The sequence below is a fragment of the Carcharhinus amblyrhynchos genome, chromosome 8, assembly GCF_965287045.1.
Source record: "Carcharhinus amblyrhynchos chromosome 8, sCarAmb.v2.hapA, whole genome shotgun sequence".
Lineage (NCBI taxonomy): Eukaryota > Metazoa > Chordata > Chondrichthyes > Carcharhiniformes > Carcharhinidae > Carcharhinus > Carcharhinus amblyrhynchos.
The window spans coordinates 121,430,761-121,451,076 of record NC_137331.1 but is presented as its reverse complement, the minus strand read 5'-3'; the positions used below and the strand labels follow the sequence as shown (position 1 = coordinate 121,451,076).

The 20,316-nt window shown below is 48.7% G+C and overlaps 1 protein-coding gene across 1 annotated transcript in view; it reads left to right on the top strand.

Annotated features, from left to right (window-relative positions):
• Positions 1–13,080: 13,080 nt before the first annotated feature.
• Positions 13,081–20,316, top strand: part of LOC145346403 (uncharacterized) — a 122,126-nt gene continuing 114,890 nt past the window's right edge. Inside the window, exon 1 of the mRNA XM_080193556.1 lies at positions 13,081–13,189. Coding sequence (XP_080049682.1) covers positions 13,142–13,189 — 48 coding nt within the window. The 5' untranslated portion in view covers positions 13,081–13,141. The remainder of the gene's footprint in view (positions 13,190–20,316) is intronic.

Here is a 20,316-nt window from a genome sequence, read left to right as displayed (position 1 = left end):
ATCATGGGTTTCCTCCCACAGTCCAAAGATGTGCTGGGGGGGTGGGGTGGTTAGGTTGATTGGCCATGATAAATTGAGCTCACTGTCGGGGGATTGGCAGAGTAAATATGTGGAGTTATGGGGGGGTGGGGATAGGGCCTGGGCAATATTGTGGTTGGTGCAGACTCAATGGGCTGAATGGCCTCCTTTGGCACTGAGGGATTCTATGATCTTTGGACTATGGGAGGAAACCGGAGCACCCAGAGGAAGCACACGCAGACACGGGGGAGAACGTGCAGGCTCCGCTCAGACAATAACCCAAGCTGGGAATCAAACCCGGGTCGCCTGGCGCTGTGAGGCAGCAGTGCTAACCACTGTGCCACCGTGCGGCCCAACTAAATCATCCCTTTGCTCAGCACCAAGATTCAGTTCGGCTGAGAGATGCACACTCTGAGGGGAAAATTCAAAATAATGTTTACAGCCGTTAACAAGCCGGGTAGCTATGGTTACGAGACCAAAGGTTCTGTTGTCAGCAACTGTGTCATGAGAGACTCAGGGAGTTGATAAGGCTGAATTGTGTAGCCAGGTCAGCTAGCTGGGCAGAAGCCAACCTCTACGCTTGTCAGACTGTGTGAGGAACACTCAAAAGTTTCTCAGTTTGTTTTAGAATGATTGGGTGGGGACAGGGTGGGCGGGAGAGGGGGGATTGGGGAAAGGAGGTCAAAGCGCTGAGGTCAAAGGTAGACTGTTACGCAGAAGACAAGATCTGAGGCCCCCATTGAGGCCTATCGCAACTGAGGAGCCCTCTGGGGGGGGGGACGGTTTATCGTGATGCACCGCCCTGTGCGCCGTTACCTCTGGACGAGAGCAGAGATTGAAGGGGGTAACCTGATATAGGTCTTGAGGTTGATGAAAGGGTAGACGCGGAGAAAACGCTTTTACTCGTGGGGGAGACCAAAACAAGTGACCATAAAAGTAAGGCAGCCACTAATAAATCCCAAAGGGAATTCATGAACATCGGCGTAGGAGTCAGCCAGGAAAATTCAGGAAAAACCTCTTCGTAGCAGGGAGTGGCAGGAGTGTGAAAGCTGCCCCCAGTGGTAAGGGTGAGTAATAAAAATGTGCATCATAATTGAAGGGGAAGTTAGATAAATACATTTGGGAGAATGGAATAGAAGGAGTTTTTGATACGGTGAGATGAAGTGGGAGATATAGGAGGGATATCCGAGGTAGATTCATTACTCAGAGAGTGGTTGGGGTGTGGAATGCACTGCCTGCTGTGATAGTGGAGTCGGACACTTTAGGAACTTTCAAGTGGTTATTGGACAGGCACATGGAGCACTCCAGAATGATAGGGAGTGGGATAGCTTGATCTTGGGTTTGGACATAGCTCGGCACAACATCGAGGGCCGAAGGGCCTGTACTGTGCTGTACTGTTCTATGTTCTATAAAGGGAATTGGAAAAAGGTTTCTAAGGAACATTAAGGCTGGGGTTGAGTCAGACAACCTGTTTCTGTGCTGTAGTAGACTGATTTTTTTAAAATTCATTTATGGGCATGGGCGTAGCTGGCTGGCCAGCATTTACTGCTCGCTAGTTGCCCTTGGAGGGCGGTTGAGAGTCATCGACATTGCTGTGGGCCTGGAGTCACGTGTAGAAGGAGCGACACTCCGAAAGCTTTGTGCTACCAAATAAACCTGTTGGACTTTAACCTGGTGTTGTGAGACATCTTACTGTCACATGTAGGCCATGATGTGGAGATGCCGGCGTTGGACTGGGGTAAACACAGTAAGAAGTTTCACAACACCAGCTTAAAGTCCAACAGGTTTATTTGGCAGGAAAAGTCACTAGCTTTCAGAGCACTGCTCCTTCGTCAGATAAGTGGGAGTTCGGTTCACAAACAGGGCATACAAAGACACAAACTCAGTTTACCAAATAATAGTTGGAATGCGAGTCTTTACAGGTAAGGCCAGACCAGCTAAAGACGGCAGATTTCTTTCCCTAAAGGACATTAGTGAACCAGATGGGTTTTTCCAACAATCAACAATGGTATCATGGTCATCAGTAGATTCCTAATTCCACATTTTTTTAATTGAATTTAAGTTTCGCCATCTGCCATGGTGGGATTCGAACCCGGGACCCCAGAATAACAGCTGAGATTCTGGATGAAGAATCTAGTGATAAGACCACTGGACCATCGCCTTCCGCAAATTCAATATAGCTCTCCTCTTCTATTTCTGCGCTGCCTTGGGTAACCGTCTCCAGATCAGCCTCTAACCTTGCCCTCAACACTCGGAGATCCTCTGTATTCCTGTCAGGATTTGAACATTTGGTGATTTGAACATTTGGACATTTGAACATTTGAACATTATGGTCTGGCTGTTCAAAGGAGGAAGCGAGAATTTCACTCCTTCGATGTACAGTTTGTGTGCGATCACATACAAGAGATTCAAAGCTAAATGTATTTGGGGAGCTGTCGAAATGGAACGCTGCCTACTTCAAGCAAGGCTTCCTCAGAGACTTTTGCCCCTCATTATCGCTATTTCTTTTTATTTCAAAAATATACTTTATTCATAAAAATCTCAATTTAACCACTGCAAATCTACATGTCTATGATTTGCAAACAGTGCAGAATAAAAACATTTTTACAGCCCTCTACAAATTACAGTCATAACATTTCAAAACTTAGAACTCTACAAATGCCTCAAATTTTACTGTGTGCCGTTATTTCTCAGAATGGCTTCAGTTTTGTGCTTGTTAGATCTCTCGAGTGAGGAAGCTGTTAAGCGTCGAGACAATAAGGGCCGTGATTCTCCCATTTCCCCCGCGCTAATCTTTCAGCACAGTGGGCTGGGAGAATCGCGCTCCAGGTGATGCACAGGATTCCCGGGAACGTTCGCGCTCTCCAAGCATCGGGTTTCCAGCACGGTCTGCTCTGCTGGAAATCGGCAGGGAGGCGGCGCTGGCATTTAAATGATACTTTAAATGTCATTGGAATGCTATTAGCTTGGCCCGGGACTGAATTCCTGAGGTCCGCTAGCCTCTCCCAACCTGCCAGAGTATTACACTCCAGCGGGGATTACGCTAGCTCCCCGCTCTGTCGGGTAACTAGTGGCCCAACGCCGCTGGGAGGGGAATCGGGGCCCTCCAGTTTGTCCAGCAGCGGTGGGGTGGGGCGGGTTGGGGGGGGGGGGGGGGTGATCCTTGGGCACGGGCTCCCGGCAGTGCCAGCCTGCGCCCCCCCCCCCCCCCCCGGCTGTGCCTGAGGAACAAAATGCCAATGCCTGGGGGCACCTTGGCATTGCCTCTCAGACATGAGGCAGTGCCAAGGAGCACGGCCTATTTGGGGCAGGGCCCGATGAAGGTGGAGCCTCGAGGGTGATCGATAGGGGACCCCGCTGCCACTTTGCCACTGAAATTGGTCAACGAAGGAGAAAGGCCAGTGGTCAGCTGGTGGGGGTGGGGGGGTTGTGGGGGGTGGTAGGTGAGGAGGGGGGGGTCTGCCTGCTGGTGAGGGGGATTGGCACTGCTGGGGGGGGTGGTGGTAACTGTTGGGGGGATTGGGGCAGTCTGGGATGGGGGTGGCAGTCGAGACTGACCCGGGAATGCTTGGGGAGGGGGGTGGTGGGGGGGGGGGGGGGGGGTACCATGATCAGGCTGTGGGAGGATCGCAGAGACAGCACTGTGGGGGGCTGGAAGTGTGGAGCCGCTGTGCATGTGCGAAAGCCCGCTGGTTTCAGTCTCCCAAGCGTGGGATAATTCTGCTCCTATATTTATGATCTTATGGCCCTTTTAATTACTTCCTCCCTCACATCCTTATCAGTGTTGCGAGGCAATTGATGCCTTGCAAATCATAAACTGTTCATTTTACATCTGAAATTGATTGGTTTCGGTGAGCCAAAGGTATTAAAGGATAACGTTACCGAGGTTTAAACAGTGTGTTCATTGATCAGAGGCAGACCACAGACAGTATTATTTCAAGCTGCCCACACTCGCAAAACCCGAAACAGCCTGCTGTTAGCTGTGATTGGGTTAGGATTAGGGTTAGGGTTAGGATTAGGGTTAGGGTTAGGACTCGGGTTAGGGTTAGGGTTAGGATTAGGGTTAGGGTTAGGATTAGGGTTGATTGAAGGTCTTATGAAGAAAGGCTGAGGGACTTGAGGTTATTTTCGTTGGAGAGAAGAAGGTTACGAGGTGACCTAATTGAGGCATACAAGATGATCAGAGGGTTGGGTAGGGTGGACAGTGAGAGCCTTTTTCCTCAGATGGTGATGGCTAACACGAGGGGACATAGCTTTAAATTAAGGGGTGGTAATTATAGGATGGATGTCAGAGGTAGGTTCTTTACTCAGAGGGTAGTAAGGGCGTGGAATGCCCTGCCTGCAGCAGTTGTGGACTCGCCAACTTTAAGGGTGTTCAAATGGTCAGTGGATAGGCATATGGATAACATTGGAATAGTTTAGGTTAGAGGGTCATTAGATTGGTTCCACTGGCCGGCACAACATTGAGGGCCGAAGGGCCTGTACTGCGCTGTAATGTTCTCTGTCCTATGGGTGCTACTTGCTGAAGTTCTCGCTCTAGGTTTGCCACCCAGTTTGCGTGAAGAATGTGAACAGCCAGGCTCAGATTTTTAAAGTTCTGTTCCCTTTGTTCTGGACTCTGTGAAACTATAACTCGTTGTGAAACTCCATCTGGTTCACTAATGCCCCTTTAGGGAAGGAAATCTGCCGTCCTTACCCGGTCTGGCCTACGTGTGACTCCAGAGCCACAGCGATGTGGTTGATTCTCAATTGTCCTCAAAAATGGCCAAGCGAGACATTCAGTTCATGGGGCAATTAGGGATGGGCAAGAAATGGTGACCCAGCCGGCAACCCTCACATCCCAGGAATAAATAAAAAATTTGGCCGCTCCAAATGAAACTTTTAAATTGCAGCAAAGTGAAATAGTCAAAAATTAGAAGAGCTTCAAGTTCAAAATTTGCGAACCTACAGGCCCACTTAGGCAAATGCTAACCAAATCAGGAAACAATAAAGTACTCATTACAGAACTGAAGGTCATAATGCGTTTTCAGTTTCAGAATCATAGAATCCCTACAGCACAGGGGAGGCCATTCGGGCCATCAGGTCTGCACTGACCACAATCCCACCCTGGCCCTATTCCCATAAACCCCACACATGTACCCTGCTAATCCCCCTGGCGCTTGTGTCAGTTTAGCATGGCCAATCCCCCTAACCCACACATCTTTGGACTGTGGGAGGAAACCGGAGCACCCGGAGGAAACCCACACAGACACGGGGAGAACATGCAAATTCTACCTCAACAGTGACCTGAGGTTGGAATCGAGCCCAGGTCTCTGGCACTGTGAGGCAGCAGTGCTAGCCACTGTGCCACCCTTCGATGCTCATTCTCAGTCACTCTCAAGATGAACAGGAGTTGAAAAGCATCTTAAAACAATGGAGGCAATCCGTCAAAATTCAACAACTTAAGAACATTCCTGATCATGAAGACAATTAGTCACCTGGGTTTTGTAATGACAGCATCAGGGACCGGATTGCTGTTGCCAAGACAAGCGGGTAATTCAGGAAATTTTCCATCTCCCGCCTCAGTTCAAAGGATCCATTTTCATTCCAGGGAAATGGGGATGGGATAGAGTGAGGCCTGCCAATCCCAGATGCAGATTCATTTGTCAAGAGCTGACCCAGATGGTGAGAGGGGCCACCATGGTTCTCCAGGACTTTGACGCTGTTGTTTTAGAAGCCCTCTTTACCCCTCACCCCCTTACACTACCTCAGCCTCCCTCCCACCCGGCCATACCCTCTCCCTCGCAGCTCATACCTTCCACCCGCCCTCATTGTAACCTCCGTCGCCACTTATCTAGTATCCAGAAAGGGCAGATCTCAGGAGCCAGGTGGAGATGGAAAGAAAATTCTAACAATCTAACACATCTCTCATTTAATTGATTTGATTTGATTTGTGTATGGGATACACTGAAAAGCATTGTTTCTTGCATGGTATACAGACAAATATACCATTTATAGAGTACACAGGGGAGAAGGAAAGGAGAGGGTGTGGATTGTAGTGTTACAGTCAAAGCTAGGGTATATAGAGAAAGATCAACTTTATATAAGGTAGGTCCATTCAAAGATCTGGTGGCAACAGGGAAGAAACTGTTCTTGAGTTGGTTGTTACATGTCCTCAGATGTTTTCTTGATGGAAGAAGGTGGAAGGGAATATATCCGGGATGTGTGGGGTCCTTGATTATGCTGGCTGCTTTTCAAAGGCAGCAGTAAGTGTAAATGGAGTCAATGGATGGGAGGCTGGTTTGTGTGATGGACTGGGCTTCATTCACAGCACTTTGTAGTTTCTTGCGGTCTTGGGCAGAGCAGGAGCCATACCAAGCTGTGATACAACCAGAAAGAATGCTTTCTATGGTACATCTGTAAAAGTTGATGAGAGTTGTAGCTGACATGCCAAATTTCCTTAGTCTTCTGAAAAACGTATTGTTTCTTGTCCACTATACAGACAAAACATACCGTTCATGGGTTACATGGGAGAGATGGAATGGGGAGAGCGCAGAATGTAGTGTTATAGCCATAACTAGGGTGTGGGGAAAGATCAAATTTATATAAGGTAGGCCTATTCAAAGGTCTGGTGGGGAAGAAGTTGTTCTTCCACACTTGGATGTGTGAAAAAAACTCCTATTCATGAACCCAGGCAAATCCTTTAGCTCCCTTCGGGTGGTTTATCTCTTATAGAAACAAACTCCAATTCGGAACCCACATCATTGAGTGATCTGAAAAGCAGCACCTCTGACCGTGCAGCATTCCCTCAGAAACTGAAGCGTTGGCCCAGAAATTGTGCCTGCCTTCCGATGCAGGGACACGAGTGCCACAGTCTGAGTCTCAGCAGCAAGAGTCCACTCTGGTACGTGTCTACAAGATCCTTACTCCCTCGCCTCCTGGCTCAGTCGCAGCTGTCAATTATACTTATTTCAAAGTGATGATTCAAAGTTATCTGTAACGACGAAATTTGAACTAAATTGTTCGCGCTGGAGGTTCAAGAAAACAAAAAATGTCAGTTGTGGCTCTAATTGAAGTAATCTTGCCTTTGCAGACAATAATGAACCTCAGCAACAAGTTCGACTTAACTGCGTTTGGCTCAGAACTCGGACAGGTTTAAGCACGCTACATAATTTTCCATGGAACTCTTCTGATAAAGTAAAAAGTCTGACAACACCAGGTTTTAGTCCAACCTATTTATTTGATAATATACTCACTAGCTTTCGGGTTAGCCCCTTCGTCAGGTGAATGGAGAGTTCTGGCCTCAGACAGAGCATATAAAGCACAGACAGTTTAGAGATTACTGATTAAAATGCGAATCCTTACACCTAACCTGCTAACCTAACCAGGTTAGGTGTAAGGATTCGCATTTTAATCAGTAATCTCTAAGCTGTCTGTGCTTTATATGCTCTGTCTGAGGCCAGAACTCTCCATTCACCTGACGAAGGGTCTAACCCGAAAGCTAGTGAGTATATTATCAAATAAATAGGCTGGACTAAAACCTGGTGTTGTCAGACTTTTTACTTTGTTTACGCCAGTCCAACGCCGGCATACCCACATCATGACTCTTCTGATAGCCAGAACTCATCGTTAAAGGTCAACTCCCAGCATGCTAGGTCGCTGTGTCACGGAAATATTCAACAATGAAGAAAGGGCTGTCACGATTAATTTTACTTCCCGAAGATTCTAGTTTGAAGTCCCAGCCCACAGCCCAGGTTGACAGTTCAGTGCAGATGTGACGTGGAGATGCCGGCTTTGGACTGGGGTGGGCACAGTAAGAAGTCTCACAGCACCAGGTTAAAGTCCAACAGGTTACTATCAAATAAACCCACAAGCTAGTGGGTTTACTATCAGATAAGCTGGTTGGATTTTAACCTGGTGTTGTGAGACTTTTTACTGAGTTCAGTGCAGCACAGAGAGAGTGCCGCACTGTCGAGGTGCCCTCAGTTGGGTGAGGTGTTAAATTTTGTTTAATTCATTTGTGGGGTAAGGGCAAGCCAGCACCTATTGCCCATCCCCTGAGAAGGTGAGCTGCCTTCTTGAATCGCTGCAGTCCATGGGGTGTAGGTACAATGCCGTTAGGGAAGGAATTCCAGGAGTTTGACCCGGTGGCTGTGAAGGAACGGCCGATATATTTCCAAGTCAGTTGGGTGAGTGGCTTGGAGGGGAACTTGCTGGTGTTCCCATGTACCTGTTGTCCATGTCCTTCTAGATGAATGTAGTTGTGGGTTTGGAAGATGCTGTCTGAGGGTCTTTGGTGAATTGCTGCACTGCATCTTGTAGGTGATACACACTGCTGCTACTGGGCATCCATGGTGGAGGAGTGAATGTTTGTGGATGGGGGGGCCAATCAAGTGAGCCTGCTTTGCCCTGGATGGTGTTGAGCTCCTTGAGTGTTGTTGGAGCTGCACCCATCCAGGCTAGTGGGGAGTGTTCCATCACACTCCTGACTTGTGTCTTGTAGACGGTGGACAGGCTTTGGGGAGTCAGGAAGTGAGTTACTCGCCGCAGTATTCCTGACCTCTGACCTGCTCTTGTAGCCACTGTGTTTATGTGGTGAATCCAGCTGAGCTTCTCATGAATGGTAACCCCACGGATGTTGACAGTGGGGGATTCAGTAATGGTTACACCATTGAATGTTCTGGGGCGTTGGTGAGAGCATCTCTTATTGGTGATGGTCATTGCCTGGCATTTGTGTGGCATGAGTCCTGGATATTGTCCAGATCTTGTTGCATTTGAACATGGACTGCTTCCGTCCCTGAGGAGTCACGAATAGTGCTGAACATTGTGCAATCATCGGCCCACTTCTGACCTTATGATGGAGGGAAGGTCATCGATGTAGCAGTTGGAGACTGTCGGGCTGACGACCTTCCCTGAGGAACTCCTGCAGAGATGTCACGGAGCTGAAATGACTGACTCTCCACAATGTACCAGGTATGACTCCAACCAGCAGAGAGTTTACCCCCTGACACCCATTGATTCCAGTTTCGCTAGGGCTCCTTGATGCCACACTTAGTCAAATGCGGCCTTGATGTCAAGGGCTATCGCTCTCGCCTCACCCCTGGAATTCAGCCTTTTTGTCCATGTTTGAACCAAGGCTGTAATGAGGTCAGGAGCTGAGTGACTTTGGCGAAAACCAAACTGGGCGTCACTGAGCAGGTTATTGCTGAGCAGGTGCTGCTTGATAGCACTGTCGATGACCCCTTCCATCTCCTTACTGATGATCGAGAGTAGACTGGGTGGTAATGGGTTGGGATGGAGTTGTCCTCTTTTTGTATACAGGGCATACCTGGGCAATTCTCCACCTTGTTGAGTAGATGCCAGTGTTGTAACTGTACTGGAAGAGCTTGGCGAGGGGAGCGGCAAATTCTGGAGCACAAGTCCTCAGTACTATTACCGGAATGTAATCTGGACCCATTGCCTTTGCAGTATCCAGCGTCTTCAACTGTTCCTTGTTATCACACGGAGTGATCGAATTGGCTGGAGTCTGGCTTTGAGATGCTGGGGGCCACTAAAGGAGGCGGAGATGGATCATCCACTCATCTCTTCTGGCTGAAGATTGCTGCGAATGCTTTAGCTTTATCTTTCACACTGATGTGCGGGGCTCCTCCATCACTCAGGATGGGGATATTTGTAGAGCCTCTTCCTCCAGTGAGTCCACCACCATTCTCCACTGGATGTGGAAGGACTGCAGAGCTTAGATCTGATCCGTTGGTGTGGGATCGCTTAACTCTCTCCAACACTTGGTGTTTATGCCAAGATCTGACCTATTTGATAGCTTCCCCAGGTTGACACCTCATTTTTCGATATGCCTGGTGCTGCTCCTGGCGTGCCCTCCTGCACTTCTCCATTGAACCAGCGTTGATCCCCTGGCCTGATAGTAATGGTTGAGTGGGGGATACACCGGACCAGGAGGTTGCAGATTGCGCTGGGATACAGTTCCGCTGCTGTTGATGGCCCACAATGCCTCATGGATGCCCAGTCTTAAGTTGGTAGATCGGTTCAAGGTCTGTCCCATTTAGCACGGTGATAGTGCTACACAACACGATGGAGATTACTCTCAATGTGAAGGGCAGGAATTCATCTCCACAAGGACTGTGCAGTGGTCAATCTTACCGAAACTGTCATGGACAGATGCATCTGCAGCCAGCAGATTGGTAAGGATGAGGTCAAGTACATTTTTTCCCTTTTGTTGATTCCTTTACCACCTGTTGCAGATTCAGTCTAGCAGTTATATCCTTCAGAACCCAAACAACTTGATCTGTAATGCTGCTGCTAAGCCACTCTTGGTGGACACTGAAATCCAGAGTACATTCTACGCCCTTGCCACCCTCAGTGCTTTCTCCAAATGTTGTTCAACGTGGAGGGAAACTTCATCAGCTGAAGGAGGACAGGACCTGGTAACCAGTAAAACATCTCCTTGTCTATGTTTAACCTGAAGCCATTAGTTGATGTTGAGGACTCCCAGAGTAACTCCCCCCCCCCTCTGACTGGATGCCACTGTGCGGCTGCCAGTGGGACAGGACATATTCAGGGATGGTAATGGTGGTGTATGGGGTGTTATCCGTAAAGTATGATTCCATGGGAGTGACTGTCAGGTTGTTGCTTGACTGCTCTGTAAGACAGCTGTCCCAGTTTTGACACTAGCCCCCAGAAGGAGGACTTTGCAGGGTCGACAGGGCTATTTATTTTGCCGTTGTCTTTCCTGGTGCCCAGGTGGATGCCAGGTAGTCCGTCCAGTTTCATTTCTTTGTTGAGATTTCATAGAGATTGATACAACTGAGCGTCTCGCTCAGCCATTTCAGACGGCAGTTGAGAGTCAACCACATTGCAGTGACTCTGGAGTCACATGTAGACCAGACCAGATAAGGACGGCAGATTTCCTTCCCTAAAGGCCATTCGTGAAACAGATGACAATCGACAATGGTTTCATGGTCAACAGTAGATTCTTAATTCCAGATTTTTTAAAATTGAATTCAAATTCCACCAGTTGCCGTGGCGGGGTTCGAACCCGGGTCTCTGGAACATTAGCTGAGTCTCTGGATCAATAATGTAGCCATAATACCATCGTCACCCTGAGGGAGCTTCCTGCTCTGTCAGGTGAGCCTCAAAGATCCCAAGGTCATGTTTAGGGTGGAATGGTGGCACTATTGTTAACACTGCTGCCTCACAGAGCCAGAGAGCCAGGTTCGATTCCTGCCTCCACACTGCGTGTGTGGAGTTTGCACGTTCTTCCCGTATCTGCATGGGTTTCCTCCAGGTGCTCCCACACTCCAAAGATGTGTAGGTCAGGTGGATTGACCATGCTAAATTGCCCCTTCGTGTCCAAAGATGTGTGGGTTAAGGTGGATTGGTCATGCTAAATTGACCATTAGTGTCAGAAAGATTAGCAGGGTAAATACATGGGGTTACAGGGAGGGGGCCTGGGTGGGATTGGTGTCGGTGCAGGCTCGATGGGCCAAATGTCCTCCTTCTACACTATAGGGTTTCTATGATCCTTTGGTTTCCTCTACAGTCAGAAGGATGTGCTGGTTAGGGTGCAGTGGCCATGCTAAATTCTCCCTCAGTGTACCCGAGCAGGTGTCGGAGTGTGGTGACTAAGGGATTTTCACAGCAGCTTCATTGCAGTGTGAATGTAAAGCCTACTTGTGACAACAACAAATAAACTTTAGCGGCGACCGCGAAACTATCACTGATTTAAAACAAAACCCATCTGGTTCACTGATGTGTCCCTTTAGGGAAGGAAATCTGCCGTCCTTACCCAGTCTGGCCTAAGGGTGACTCCAGAGCCTCTGCAATGGGGTTGACTCTCAACTGTCCTCTGAAATGGCCCGAGCAAGTCACTCATATCAGGGGCAAATTTTGCCCCAGCCAGTGACACCCACATCCCATCAAAGGATACTTAAGAAGTGACGACATTTCCAAAGCTGTAAGAGTGTGTGATTTCCCGAGGCTCTGAGTCTGCCTCGATCTGAGCGGAGGAACGTCACACAAATCCCAGTCAAAGAACAAAGAGAACAAAGAACAACACAGCACGGGAAACAGGCCCTTCGGCCCAACGAGCCCGCGCCGCCGTCCCATTGTCTCAGTGACCTATTCAGTCCTGCTGAAAACGGTGGTTCCCAAACAAAAGAACATATTGAAAATACACCGCAACTCCTGATGTTCAATGAGGAGAAAGTACTGACCCACCCTGGGGTGGGGCGGGAGGTGGGTGTGGGGGGGGGGGGCTGCGAAACCAAACTTGCCGATCTGACCCTGGGTGAACGACCCCACCCAGTTATAAAGCCTTTCTCCACAACGCCAATACTCCTGCAGCGGATCAAACCCCACTTTTTTCAATGATTTAAATTCGATTTGATTTATTATTGTCAGCCTGTGTTACCGTAGAGGGATAAGTATTGTTTCTTGCGCGCTACACAGACAAAGCTTACCGTCCGCAGGGCAGGAACGGAGGGGGAGGGGGGGGGGGGGTGCAGAGTGCAGTGTTAGGGTCACAGCTGGGGGTGGGGGGGGGGCGTAGAGAAAAATCAACTTAATGACAAGTTTTCAAACTAAAATTCAACTGCAATTTATTCTTAGAGAACTGGGGAGGCTGGTGTGGGATTGGATGTTGTGTCAGTGTGTTCAACTGCGAAGCGAAACCTGCTCTGATAATGGGGTAATTGTTTCTCAGAGCTGCTGTTATTCAGGAGTATTAGGTTAAGCTGGCCAGAGGCACTTTGTTTTTCTTTACGGTTTCCAAGGGTGGGGACGGGTGTGAACGCCTGGGCCGGAGGAGGAACACGCAAGGCTGGTTTTCTGTGTACCTGTGACTGCACCTCCTCACTGTGGCTGCGTAGAAACCTACAACCCAACAACGATTCTCTACCTCCCCCCACCCCCCGCGCTCCCAGGCAGGGCGCGGCTCCTTCTGCACAGTTCTAAACCTCAGCCGCTCTCTTCTCTGCCCTCACTTCAGTGCCTGCTGTCCACAGGTGAAGATACAGCGGGGGGTTTCCTCACAAAACAGACCCCCCCACCACCCCGCCCACCCATCTGCAGCACTGAAATCCGTCAGAGAGGTGGATAGGAGAGGGAGAGAGGAGAGAGAGAGACCACAAGCATGTCCTGGACTGCACTGAGAAATGTTCTCTGCTTCTTGCTTTTTATGGTGAGGATCTTAATCACTGCAATTCTGGTGGCGGCTGCGGATTTCTGAACTTTTAAATTTGTCCCACCGATCGCTAAAATGTAAACGTGCGTGCGAGTGGCACACAGTGGCTTGGCACTACTGCCTCACAAGCGCCGGGGACCCGGGTTCGAATCCGGCCTGGGGTCGCTGTACGCGTGTGGAGTCCGCACGCTCTCCCCGTGTCTGCGTGGGTTTCCTCCGGGGGGGGGCGCTCCAAAGGTGTGCGGGCCCGGCTGGTTGGCCAAGTTGACCCCGGTGTCAGGGGGATTTGACGGGCAAATGTGCGGGGTGACGCGAATAAGGCCTGTGTGGGACGATGGCCAGCACAGACTGAATGGGCCAAGTGGCCTCCTTCTGAACTGTGGGGATTTTTGTTTTGCAATGTATTCCCCATGGCGTTACTGTGCCTTTCTCAACAGGAGAAGTCGGTGTGTAATTAGCAACGTTTGCAAACTTTTGATAATCATCTTTCCACCTGCCAACATTGCCCCACCACCCCCCCCACTTCCTTTCTATCTGTGGTCTTTTTTTTATTTAAAACTGCTGTTTCCAGTGACCCCACTTTGGGTTCAGAGGTCAGTGCGGAGACGAAATTATTTCTTCTTTGTTTGCTCCCTTGTTCCAGTCTTTTCCTGGGGTTATTCTCTTCGATAAAATCCTTAAAGAAAAAAAATCTATGGACTGAAAACCCCTTTTTCCGTGCAGTTGTGGCGGGGTTAGGGGGTTATAATCCGCATTGCTGGGAGACCGTGCACTGCAGGATCCTCGGTCCAGATGTTTAGCTGAAAAGTTGACTCATTCTGGGTTTAAGCAGGCGGTTTGTGGACTGGTTGGGTAACGTTGAAGGGGTGATAAGAATTTGGCAATCCGCGATGTCAGCAAGTTGCGAATTACATCTACTCATTGAATCATAAGAAGGCCATTCAGCCCATCGAGCCTGCACTGGCAACAATCCCTCCCAAGCCCTGTTTCCCCCTCCGCCCCGTAACCCTAGATGCGTACCCGGTACAGAAATGTAATCTTGTATTCTGAGGGTGTTGAGCTTGTGTCACTTCCTTCAGTCTCCGCACCCCCTCCCCCCCACCCCCCGCCTCCACCAAGTCTGAGATCTCAGCGACAGTTTATCTGAAAGGAGCATTTGGTTTGAAATGTTCCACCCTTGGTGACAGTGCCTTCAGCCTCCTGGTCCGCAATCTGGAACTCCCCCTCTGTAAATTAGCCTGTCTCTCCGTCTCTCTCTCTCTCTCTCTCTCTTCCCATCTTTAGTCTCCTCAAAGCCTATTGACTAAGCTTTTGGTCACCTGTCCTAGCCTACGTTCGTGTTGCTCGAGGCCAGGTGTTTGATCAAGTTCTCAGGAGTCGCCCTGGGGCATTATAAGACAATGTATAAACGCGGGTTTATGTGTCGATTGATGTTACGATGACTCGGGGTGATTGACGAGATGTCCAGTTTCGCTGTTGGTCAATTTCAGCCAAAGGAGATTGACAATTTGGATTGCATTTCCAATACAAGACATCACTCGGTGACTGCACTGGTACTTTATTTATGTGGGTGGTGGGTGACAGCAGAACCAACCCCCACCCCCCCTATTCAATTGAGGGATTGCAAAAACAAGGGTCAGATTCCTTTGAGTTCCAAAAGTTTAGGGGTGATTTGATCAAAGTTCACAGAATTACAGAATCCTTACAATGCAGAAGGAGGCCATTTGGCCCATCGAGCCTGGAACAACAACAATCCAACCCAGGCCCCATCCCCATATTTTCCCCATTAATCCCCCTGACACTTGCCATGGCCAATCCACCAAACCTGCACCTCCTTGGACACTAAGGGACAATTTACCATGGCCAATCCACCTAACCCGCACATCCTTGGACACTAAGGGGCAATTTACCATGGCCAATCCACCTAACCCGCACATCCTTGGACACTAAGGGGCAATTTACCATGGCCAATCCACCTAACCCGCACATCCTTGGACACTAAGGGGCAATTTACCAAGGCCAATCCACCTAACCCGCACATCCTTGGACACTAAGGGACAACTTACCAAGGCCAATCCACCTAACCTGCACATCCTTGGACACTAAGGGACAATTTACCAAGGCCAATCCACCTAACCCGCATATCCTCGGATATTAAGGGGCAATTTACTATGGCCGATCCCAGCACGTCTTTCGGACTGTGGGAGGAAACCGGAACACCCGGAGGAAACCCACGCTGACACAGGGAGAACGTGCAAACTCCACACAGACAGCCGTTGAGGTATTAAGGGAAACAGAGGTAGGGAAACTATCTAAACTGGTTGGCGAATCTAGGTCTGGGAATCCCGTCTGAAGCTCATCCAGTGGCAGTCTTTTCAGAAGTAAAATGTAGAAAACACTTCTCCGCCCAGAGGATGGCCACAGATTTTGAAAGCCTCTTCCACAAACGGCAGTCGATTCTAGAAGTCGATTCTAGTCAATTCTAGAACCAAGTTAGGGAGATTGTTTTGTCCAATGGTATTGAGGGATTTGGGGGGGTGGGGGGGAAGGTGGCTACATGGAAACAGGCAGGGCATCAGTCACCTTTCTCTTAGTGACGAATCAGGCTCCTGGAACGGAGTGGCTCCTCCTGTTCCCATGTTGCTGGAAGCTTCCGGACTTCCACTGCTGTGACTCACCTCTTAAGGCCCAACTTCTCGGGTGAGGGACCGATAAAGACAGATTAATGTGTAGCGACTAGAGAGAGAATCATAGAGAAATACAGCACAGAAACAGGCCCTTCGGCCCAAGTCGTCTGTACCGACCAGGCTTCCTAAACTGAACTAGGCCATGGCATAATGGTCTTATCGCAAGACTATTAATCTAGAAACTCGGCTGAAGTTCGGCCGGGGTTCGAATCCCACCACAATAATTGGCAAAATCTGAATTCAATAAAAAAAATCTGGAATTAAGAATCTACTGATGGGAGTGAAACTATTGTCGATTATCGGAAAAACCCACCTGGTTTACTAATGTTCTTTAGAGAAGGAAATCTGTCGTCCTTACCCAGTCTGGCCTACATGAGACTCCAGAGCCACAGCAATGTGGTTGACTCTCAACTGCCCTCTGGACAAGGGCAAATAGGGACAGGTAATAAATGCTGGCCAGCCAGCGATGCCCAGGTCCCACAAATAAGTCTTTAAAAATTGCCTGCTTTTGGCCCACATCCCTCTAAGCCTTTCCCATCCGTGTACCTGTCCAAGAAAGGATTATTCCCTCGGGAAACAGACATAGAAAATAAAAGCAGGGGTAGGCCATTAGATTCTTCGATCATGCCCCACCATTTATTTTGATCATGGCTGATCATCAAATTCAATACACTGGTTCTGCAATTGTGTCTCTGTCCATATATGCCGTATTTGTGAAACCTGCTTCTACACTCATCTGATGAAGGGGCAGCGCTCCAAATGCTCGTGCTACCAAATAAACCTGTAGGACTTTAACCTGGTATTGTGAGACTTTTTATTGTTGCCACCCCAGTCCAATGCTGGCATCTCCACATCGTGGGAATTGGAGACAGAGTCAATGGACGGGAGGCTGGTTTACCCTCTCTTGTGACCGCGTAGTCACAGGGCAACACGGTGGCACAGTGGGTTAGCACTGCTGCTTCACAGCTCCAGGGACCTGGGTTCGATTCCCAGCTCGGGTCACTGTCTGTGTGGAGTTTGCACATTCTCCCTGTGTCTGCGTGGGTTTCCTCTGGGTGCTCTGGTTTCCTCCCACAGTCCAAAGATGTGCGGGTTAGGTTGATTGGCCATGCTAAAATTGCCCCTTAGTGTGCTAGGATGCTTAGGTCACAGGGATTAATGGGTAAAATATGGAGGAAGGGCCTGGGTGAATTTGTGGTCGGTGCAGACTCAATGGGCCGAAGGGCCTCTTTCTGCACTGTAGAGTTCTATGATTCTCTCTTACCCAGACCCTCTCCCCCACCCTAACCCCATAATGTTGCATATTTTTCCATGGCTAATCCATCTAACCTTTGGACTGTGGGAGGAAACTGGAGCACCCAGAGAAAACCCAAGCAGATATGGAGAGGATGTGCAAACTCCACACAGACAGTAGCCCAAGCCAGGATCGAACCTGGATCCCTAGCGCTGTGAGGCATCAGTGCTAACCACTGTGCCATTGCGCCACAATAGTTTAACATTTGGCAACAGGGAAGTATTTCAATTTTTGGAGTGCTCTTGCAAAAATTTAAGTTAACACACCATTTAAAATTCACCAACGTGCCTTGGGTTTCAATATAGTCCCTATGTTATGTGTATGAATAAATCATCTATTCCATTTCTGCTGGATAACAAGAATTTATCCAACACATTCATTGATTAATGTAAGCAATCTCCTTGCTTGGATTGTTGTTTGTTTCCAATGAAACTTCTAATTTTGACCTTTTTGCTAAATTATCCCATCTGATCCCCATTTGGAGTATTGTGCACAGTTTCTAAGGAAGGATGTGCCGGCCTTGGAAAGGGTCCAGAGGAGGTTCACAAGAATGAACTATTGCTGTATGAAGAATGGTTGAGGACTCTGGGTCTGTACTCATTGGAGTTTAGAAGGATGAGGGGGGGATCTTATTGAAACTTACAGGATACTGCCAGGCCCTGGATAGAGTGGACATGGAGAGGATGTTTCCACTAGTAGGAAAAACTAGAACCAGACGACACAACCTCAGGCTAAAGGGACGATCCTTTAAAACAGAGATGAGGAGGAATTTCTTCAGCCAAAGAGTGGTACAGTAGCACCGTGGTTAGCATTGCTCCTTCACAGCTCCAGGGACCCGGGTTCGATTCCCCAGCTTGGGTCACTGTCTGTGTGAAGATTGCACATTCTCCTCGTGTCTGCGTGGGTTTCCTCCGGGTGCTCTGGTTTTGTGCCAAAGACCCTTGTCAGACCCCACTTGGAGTACTGTGCGCAGTTCTGGTCGCCTCACTATAGGAAGGACGTGGAAGCTATTGAAAGGGTGCAGAGGAGATTTACAAGGATGTTGCCTGGATTGAGAGGCATGCCTTATGAGGATAGGTTGAGGAAGCTCAGTCTCTTCTCCCTGGAGAGACGAAGGTTGAGAGGTGACCTGATAGAGGTTTATAAGATGTTGAGAGGTATAGATAGGGTGGATTCTCAGAGGCTATTTCCCCAGGCTGAAATGGTCGCTATGAGAGGACACAGGTTTAAGGTGCAGGGAAGCAAGTACAGAGGAGATGTTAGGGGTAAGTTTTTCACTCAGAGGGTGGTGAGTGAATGGAATCGGCTGCCGTCGGTGGTGGTGGAGGCAAACTTGCTGGGGTCTTTTGAAAGACTTCTAGATGAGTATATGGGACCTAATGGGATTGGGGGTTATAGATAGGTCTATGGCTTAGTAGGTATAGAAGTGATCGGTGCGACTTGTGGGCCGAAGGGCCTGTTTGTGCTATGTTCTATGATCTATGTGCGAGTTAGGTTGATTGGCCATGCTAAAATTGCCCCTTAGTGTCTTGAGATGTGTAGATTAGAGAGATTAGCGGGTAAATATGTAGGGATATGGGGGTAGGGCTTAGGTGGGATTGTGGTGGGTGCAGACTCGATGGGCCAAAGGGCCTCTTTTTGCACTGTAGGGTTTCTATAATTCTATGATTCTGTGATGAATCTGTGGAACTCTTTGCCACAGAAGGCCGTGGAGGCCGGGTCATTGAGTGTCTTTAAGACAGAGATAGATAGGTTCTTGATTAATGAGGGGATCAGGGGTTATGGGGAAAAGGCAGGAGAATGGGGATGAGAAAAATATCAGCCACGATTGCATGGTGGAGCAGACTCGATGGGCTGAGTGGCCTAATTCTGATCCTATGTTTTATGGTCTTGTGATCAGTACGCCTGGATAGATTGTGTAGGATAGTCAGCCAGGATCCCTACTCCTGCTCACTATCCAAGATCAAATCTGGAAAATATGTTTGCCTTTCTCTTGAGTGAGATCAATAAAAATAAGTAAACGTAAAGTTTATTTATTACCAAGTCAGGCTTACATTGACACTGCAATGAAGTTACTGTGAAAATCACAGTCCGGCACCTGTTCAGGTCAATGCACTCTAACCAGCACGTCTTTCAGACTGTGGGAGGGAACCAGAGCACCTGGAGGAAACCCACGCAGACACGTGGAGAATGTGCGAACTCCACATTGACAGTGACCCAAGCCAGATCCCTGGCACTGTGAAGCAACAGTGCTGACCACTGTGCCACCGTGCCACCCCCGGGATCAGAATCCCTCATTGACGGAGAGTGGGATGGGAGAGTTTCTAAAATTAACATGTTTCTGGATAAAACGTGGTGTTTAATTAGTTAGTTCACAGAGCAGTGGCTATACAGCATTCTACGTCCTCCGCGATGTAGCCTTCTCCTGTACCACCCTTCTGTCACCCAGTTCCATTACTGTTCTTTTATAATTCCATTACTTGAACACAATTGGGTTCACTTCCAACTGGAGCTGCAACCCTCCTCAACACTGCCACCTTCCAGATCCCCCCACATTGATCTATTTTTCTGGCACTCTCACCTTTCTTACTGATACTCAACTCTTGGGCAACATTAGCCACTGGCACAGAGAAGACCTTTCACCTTGATGCTGGAGATACCCTGTACCACCTCCTCCGTCTGCAGAGTCAGACTGCTCAACCAATATGAAGTCTTGAATGAAGTCCTGTTTTCACATTGAGAATACCCTCCACCGTGTTATGTGGCACTATCACCGTGCTTGGAGAGTAGATTTTAAACAGACCTGGTAACTCCACACTGGGCTACCACGAGGCACTGTAGGTCATCCAGCACAATCAATAATCACAAGGCCTGGCACGTCACCCTCACTCTCCCATCACCATCAAGCAAGGTTTATCTTTGACCGGTGCAAAGGTGATGGGCCATTTTCTGTGCTATATGCCTCTATGATTCTATGACTCCAGAAAGAATAAGTCAGGAGTGTGATGGAATACTCCCCACTTGCCTGGATGAGTGCAGCTCCAACAACACTCAAGAAGCTCAACATCATCTCAGACAAAGCAGCCCCACTTGACTGGCAATCCATCAACAAAACATTCACTCCCTCCACCACCGATGCATAG